The 7,654-nt window shown below is 38.9% G+C and overlaps 1 protein-coding gene across 1 annotated transcript; it reads left to right on the top strand.

Annotated features, from left to right (window-relative positions):
* The first annotated feature begins 5,693 nt into the window (after window positions 1-5,693).
* On the top strand, window positions 5,694-6,626 carry LOC140343944 (olfactory receptor 5V1-like). The gene has a single exon (XM_072430844.1). It carries the CDS (start codon window positions 5,694-5,696, stop codon window positions 6,624-6,626), a length of 933 nt encoding a protein of 310 aa, XP_072286945.1.
* The last annotated feature ends 1,028 nt before the right edge of the window (window positions 6,627-7,654 follow it).

The raw sequence follows: 7,654 nt of genomic DNA, 5'->3' as shown, positions 1-7,654 counted from the left end.
CATAACTTTGACCCCAACTTTTTGAAATTTCCAACACTTGAACAAATAGATCCTGATTGTAGGGGGGGTAACTGGAATATAATTCTATTGCAAAAAGAGACCAGATGGATAAACACATTAAAAGCACATATACACATTAAAAGAACAAGTATATCCTAGCCTTAATGAGTTTATTAATTAATTAGTTTTCAATCCTACTTATGACACATAGCCCCTGATTCATCAATAAAATCCGCGATCGGTGGAAGCGCGAAAGTATGCGCGGCCATCGATCGCGGATTACCGTGGTCCGGACTCGAGTGTGCACGTACACTCGCCTCACTGCCAGCCGGATTCCAGACTTCACAATAGGGAGCACGAATCTGCCAATTAAGGCGATTAGATTTCAGCTGCGCGATTAAGGAGGATCTGTTATTCAGTTGCTGAATAGCGCGACCGCGTACGATTCCGGATCGCTAATACGAATGCGCGAGCGATAATCCGATTCTGCTTGATGAATCAGGGGCATAAGGTTTTGATTAACTTCTCTTTGAATACATTCAGAAGCATTAACTATTCTATACATAGTGTTGTAATCAGTATTGTAAATCAAATGATGTACTATGTAACTGTAAGATGTCAAATTTATGCTGATTAAAGGCAAAAAAACTGTATGTATATTTATTGTACACTTTCTGTACTGTACTTTTAAATGGTTATTGTTGTGATGTACCTTTAAATGGTTGTACCAATATGAATATACAAATGTATTTCTTTAATAAACTCTGTATATATGTACTGAATGGTAACATGGTTCATCCTTATTGGGACCCGTTCATCTCAAAGAGAAACAATTCTTCTCTGTGTGCTGATCCAGCAGTATGCAGAGCCAATATCTAGGCTCACTTAAACTGACTGTAGTCCAAGGTGTGCATGTGCTTGTTGAAACACAGTTTGTGTGTTCAGGATCTGATGCCCTCACTCACTTCCGCCAGGTTTTCTGGATTACCCAGCTTCACTGAAGAAAGTGTATTCTCTCCAGCCATGGAGAGCTTTAGTAAATCAGGGCCAGTGGCTCCAGGCCAGGAGTACTCCTGGACAAGAGTAGCAGAGATGAAATTGCCTGCTGCTCCAAAAAAGCCTTCAGGGCAAGTGTGGACTTCTTGTGGTGGAGCTGGATTGTTATTGAGGGATGAAGTTTTCTGGCCTCTGTGGGCGGAGTTTGATAAAGTTTTCCCTCAATCCACAGTAAATGCAGAGACCTGAGGACAGGCGATGGGATTTCCCCCCCTGAGATAGCCGTGAGCAGCCCAGTTGCATAAGTACTTCTGATGAAGGAGAAACAGGGGGATTGGAGGTTCCAGAGGCCGCTGCAAGGTTAGAGATAGTAGTGGGGGGAAAGACTTTGTGGGAATGAGATTTCTTCCTGAGAAATGCTCCTGGAAACGTAAATCAATCTCTGTAGCTAGGGAGATCAGGTCATCTAAAGCAGGGGGAATTTCTCAACCAGCCAACTCATCCTTAATACGATCAGAAATGCCCTGTCAGAAGGTAGCATGGAGGGCCTCATTGTTCCAGACGACCTTCGCCGCCAAAGTGCGAAACTTAAAGGCGAATTGACCCACGGTAAGTGACTCTTGGCTGAGACACAGGAGAGTGCAGGCTGCTGAGGAGGCTCGAGTGGGTTCATCAAAAACCCTCCTAAAAAGGCTTAGGAAAGCATCAATGCTGCAGGTGACTGGATCATTTCTTTCCCAGGACGGAAATGCCCATGCCAAGCTTCTTCCAGAAAGCAGGGATATCGTGTACGCTACTTTAGCCCAGTCAGTGGGAAAGCTTTGTGGCTGAAGCTCAAAATGTATGTTGCTCAGGTTGATGAAGCCACGGCAGGTCTTGGGATCCCCTGAAAATCAATGTGGGGGTGGTAGGTGAAGTGCAGAGACCACTGGTATTGCAGGAGGCTGGACCAGGACCGATGGTTTAGCAGGAGAACTGGAGGGAACCAGAAGATGATCCAGGCGAGTAGTGAGCACATTAAGCTGGCAGAGTACCTGGTTTTGAGTGGCTTCCTGGACGTCCAGCTTGTGGGCGAGCAGTTAATTGGGGTCTGCTGAGGTCTGGGAGGGTGTATACATGATTAATGCAAACTGTCATGCACGGAGAGACAGGACCACTAGGGGGGTGCAATGGTTTGCACAGAGGTGGCGTGAGCCCTGAGGAGGGCCAAGGCCCAGAGTCTAAGCAGTAGCCAGGTTTTCTCCAGAGCCTCTGATGGTGAGGATGTTGCAGTGCTGGTTACTGCCAGGTTGCGGTCCTTGAGCACACCAAGGTGGACAAAACATGGTACAAAATCACAACACCAAAGCATAGTCAAGAAAAGCTGGGGTCTAGGCTTGCAGCAAGCAGGTTAGGTCAGGTCACATGCCAGGGGTCAATTGCCAGGGATCCAGGAGACAAACACCAGTGACACAGGGGCCACTTTGGGCACAGGGAAAACAGGAGACACTGGAAGAAACAGGAGGCACAGATGATGCAGGGATATCCACAGACAGACTGGAACAGCACAGAGAAGTTGGCTGGGAACCAACAGACTGGACAACGAGGGGTTAACAGGAGCTGGATACAGGAAACACTGGATTAGACAACAGGTGTAAAGGAACTTGCTCACAGGACTAGGGGGCTTGACACTAGTGAAGACTTGTTGCACGAACACAGAATGCAGTCTATGAGCTAGCTAAATAGCCAGGTCTGGTCAATAGGCTATTTTTTGATAATTCTACATAACTTTGACCCCAGCTTTTTGAAATTTTCAACACTTGAACAAATAGATCCTAATTGTAGGGGGGTAACTGGAATATAATTCTATTGCAAAAAGAGACCAGATGGATAAACACATTAAAAGCACATATACACATTAAAAAAACAAGTATATCCTAGTCTTAATGAGTTTATTAATTAATTAGTTTTCAATCCTACTTATGACACATAAGGTTTTGATTAACTTATCTTTGAATACATTCAGAAGCATTAACTATTCTATACATAGTGTTGTAATCAGTATTGTAAATCAAATGATGTACTATGTAACTTTAAGATGTCAAATTTATGCTGATTAAATGCAAAAAAACTGTATGTATATTTATTGTACATTTTCTGTACTGTACTTTTAAATGGTTATTGTTGTGCTGTACCTTTAAATGGTTGTACCAATATGAATATACAAATGTATTTCTTTATTAAACTCTGTATATATGTACTGAATGGTAACATGGTTCATCCTTATTGGGACCCGTTCATCTCACAGAGAAACAATGCTTCTCTGTGTGCTGATCCAGCAGTATGCAGAGCAAATACCTAGGCTCACTTAAACTGACTGTAGTCCAAGGTGTGCATGTGCTTGTTGAAACACAGTTTGTGTGTTCAGGATCTGATGCCCTCACTCACTTCCGGGTCCCGCTTCCTACACATCTTTACGGACGGGAAGCGTTCCTAAAGATGCCTTGGGAGTGAGAAGGACTAGTATATTTTTGTTTGTTTTTTAAAGATGTGGTTAATTGTTAAAGTTCTGTTTACAGAACTGGTTACATTTATTTAAATTACCTAGTACATATAGTTATAATTCATCATTATTTTGGTATTTAAAGAATACAACTATCTTTTTTATTTATCCTTTTTCAATTTTTCTATGCAGACCATGAAAAGTGACAGCAGAGTCATTAATATACTATTAAGAGTGCTTGGATTGTCTTGGTAACAAAAATAAAGATTTAAGCCCTTAATGTATAACAGCAATCTTGACAAAGCACTGATTATATGAAGCAATTGCCATGTTTTTTCATTTTATTTATTTATTTATTTTTATATCAGTGCTTTTTATTGGTTTCCAGATGGTGACAATGGCTGTGCAATGTGTGTCAGCTAAGCCACCTATTGTCTGCACTGGAAATACATATGACAAAGTCCTGACCCTACAAAGATGGCCACCTCCATACAGGGAGACTGTGCAAGACATGTTTACCCAATAATGAATAAAGATCAACTGCAGGGAGACTACAGGCAGGGAGACCCCAGGAAATACTGTTGAGTAGGCTTTTGCCCTCTGTCTGCCTTTTTTGAGGCGGGGGGGGGGGGGGGGTTCTTTTTAATACATTATAATTTAACTCTAGATGATAGATACATAATACACAATTAATGAATTATTGCAATCAATATTATTTCAATACATTTATTTTTTTAAAAACAGTCTAAACCTGAACTGACCTGATATCAGTCTAATGCGTTCCTAAATAAAATCCCTCTATAAGCTGGAGCGTGAGTGTAGGAAGGAGCACAAGGAACCCAATTTATGTGCTAGAAAGATGCATGTTCATAGGTAGGGATCACAGGATGAGGGAAATGAACCTATTAATGTGCTGCTTCTCCTTTCAATAACCAGTCATAAGAAATGCCAGGTTCTGGACAAACCTGGGCCTTAAGGAAGTTAATTGAATGATGCAGGACACTAGACTAAAACATCCAAGAGCAGAACTGCAGGGACAATCTTTGAAATATTTCTGAAAAGGCTGTTTTGTGTTATTTATCTTTATCATTTTATCATTCATTGTTGTCCAATTCATGACTGGATGTTTTTGTCCTTGAGATTTAATATTTAAGCAGTTTGATATACTGAAAACTTTGGAAATAAAGGTGACCAAATAAAACACTCTTAATGGCTTTATATTTTATCCCAAATATGAAATCCTAATTATCAAGTTTCTAGTCTGTATGAAAACATGTATCTAATATAAACAAGGTCAGAAAAATCATATACCGGATATTATCAATATAAAGAAAAAAGACAACTATTTATCAGAATAAAAACATTTCTCACATTTAAATCACGGCCGTAGAAGTCACAAATTAACATTTTTTCCGGGCAACACATACACTTTAAAAAGCATTAAAGTCTTTCTATGTGTTCTCTAAAGGCTTAATGAAAATTAATAACAATTTGATTTCTCTGTATTATAAACCTCACAGGACATAGTCTAGCTATAAACATGATAGTGTTTGTCTGGCATGTTATAGTCTGGCATTGCTATAGCCTGGGCACACATTGGAAGAAGAGAAGCACCTTGTTCTGGAGGTTATATAGATTATTGCAATATTACATGCAAAGTCAAAACTTTTCCATGGAATAGGAGCCCTATAGACAGTGATTCATATATATACCTATAATGTATAGGTTACATGGGATAAATGAATGCATTTCTGTGTACAGCTACACACAGGACCATACAATATAACCACAAATACACAACAACATATTGACTGTATGTATAAATAACTCTTTTTGACTGTAAAATTATTATTTAATTAGTAATTTACACTGTGAAAAGACATATCTAATTATAATTTTTTGTTTTGTTTTTTTTTTGGAAAATATTTTTTCATGTTTGTTTGTATGTAACCTTAAGCAATGCTGGGAGGATTACAGAAATGGCAAATGTTCAGTTAATCCAATCTGAAAATCTGAAATGTATGTTCTGTTTACCATTTTTACTGTAATTGGGGTAGAAAAGAATTCACAGTTTTAGTTGTGGATCTAATGACAGCTGTGTCTATTTCACTCTATGTAAAATGTTTAGTTTGCCTTTGCAGCCCACAAACATATATTTTTAATGTATTACATTTTATATCTTGATAGCTAGTTGAAAGCATTTAAACAATGTATGATGGAAACCTGGAATGGGACAGAAGTTAAGGAGTTCCAGCTCCTAGGATTTTATGAGTTTCCAGACATTCAGCTGCAACTGTTTGTAACTTTTTTGCTCATCTACCTCATGGCATTGTCTGGAAATACACTTATTATTTTTATTGTATGTGCTGAGCCTCACCTCCATACACCTATGTATTTCTTCCTGTGCAACCTTTCTTTATTGGATCTTACACTCACATCAACTAATCTTCCAAAACTTCTACACATCTGCTTGACAGGACATCAGAATATCACCTATATAGGCTGCATTACTCAAATATTCTTCTTTGTTATTTGTGTTGCATCAGAATATTGTCTTCTTGCCATCATGGCATTTGACAGATATGTTGCCATCTGCCATTCTTTACGCTACTCAGCAATTATGAATGTTTATCTCTGCACGTGTCTAGCTTTACTTCCATGGACCTGTGGCCTTCTAGACTCTGCCACCTATCTGTCATTGTTGACTCAATACAAGTTCTGTAAGTTGAATGTCATTGATCACTTTTTTTGTGATTTGAAGTCACTTTTAAAGCTTTCCTGTAGTGACACTCATGGCATTGAGTTAGCTATTCAGGTATCTGGAACTCTCTTTGGTTTTACACCTCTAGTTTTTATTATAATTTCTTATGTCTTTATTATTTTTGCCATTTTTAGGATTCGCTCTACTAAAGGAAAACACAAAGCTTTTTCTACTTGTTCCTCGCATATAACGGTGGTCATTCTTTTTTTTGGAATCATCCTTGGGATGTATATGAGACCTAAATCTGCTTATTCTATAGAACAGGACAAGGTGTTTTCGGTGTTGTATATATTTTGTATTCCTGCCTTAAATCCCATAATATATACGCTAAGAAATGAAAATGTGAAAGTGGCTTTAAGAAAACTAATAAATAAGGCTCAAAGTTGAATGGAGGGCACAAAGCAGCCTAAAGTTTATTTAAACCCAAATACAAAAATGTAATATATTGTAGTGTTGATAACCTTGAAATAGATTAGTATATTAGATTTGTTTTCCAGGCTTTGTTTTCCATCTTTTAAACCTACAAAAACACACTATTATATATAAATACATAAATATATAAATACTAAAACACACTCTTCTTTTTTATTTACATCCATTGCTGCCACCAAGGCTCATCTGCAGGCACATGTGTCTTTATTCATCCTCATGACAGGTGGGAAGAGAGATTAGTAGTAGGTATAAGCGAGAATGCCTCCGGGAAAAGTTCCTCGAACTTCCAATGGTTCCAGAAATTTTGACGAACTGATTTCGCGAAACTATCAGGAAAGGAAATTAACATAGGAGGATTCCCAGAGCTGCATTCAGCCCTGGGAATCTCCCTGTTTGTGATCCCCGTGGCACTAGAGGTTAATTAATGAATCTAGTGCCCCGGGGATCACACACTCTTCCCAATGATTGCAGCCGCAGCTTCAATCATTGAGAAGATGCCTGGCAAAGGAGAACCTCCTGACATTGTAATATAAGTATCTCTTACACATGATACATTTGTTACAGATACAAATGTATCATTTGTAAGAGATACTTTTATTACAATGTCAGGATGTTCTCCTGTGCTGCTGGGCATCTTCTCAATGATTGCAGCTGTAGCTGCATTCATTGGGAAGAGTATGCGATCCCCGGGACTTCAAGATGCAGGAAATCCCTGAAAATCCTTCTGTTTGGCGAGAGCTCGACCTCTCAGAGAATCAGAAGGCTATTCTCATTTATTTTTATATTGGGTAAGCGAGAAAGACCAGATTCACCACGAGATCGAACTTAATATTCTCACTCGCCCATCCCAAATTAGTAGTTTACAGGGAAAAAATCACATTGAATTCAGTGTTCTGATAATGTCCAGAATGTGTTTCTGGTATAATAATTTTCTGTCCTTGCTAAAAATGTTCTTAATCTGTAATAATGTCTGTTGTTAGCCT

Source organism: Pyxicephalus adspersus, chromosome Z, assembly GCF_032062135.1.
Source record: "Pyxicephalus adspersus chromosome Z, UCB_Pads_2.0, whole genome shotgun sequence".
NCBI lineage: Eukaryota > Metazoa > Chordata > Amphibia > Anura > Pyxicephalidae > Pyxicephalus > Pyxicephalus adspersus.
Note: the sequence above shows the minus strand (reverse complement) of the source record. Positions and strands in the feature narration are given on the sequence as shown.

Excerpts from the sequence above, each read along its gene's own strand:
- LOC140343944 (XM_072430844.1), top strand. The coding sequence starts at position 5,694 with ATGGAAACCTGGAATGGGACAGAAGTTAAGGAGTTCCAGCTCCTAGGA.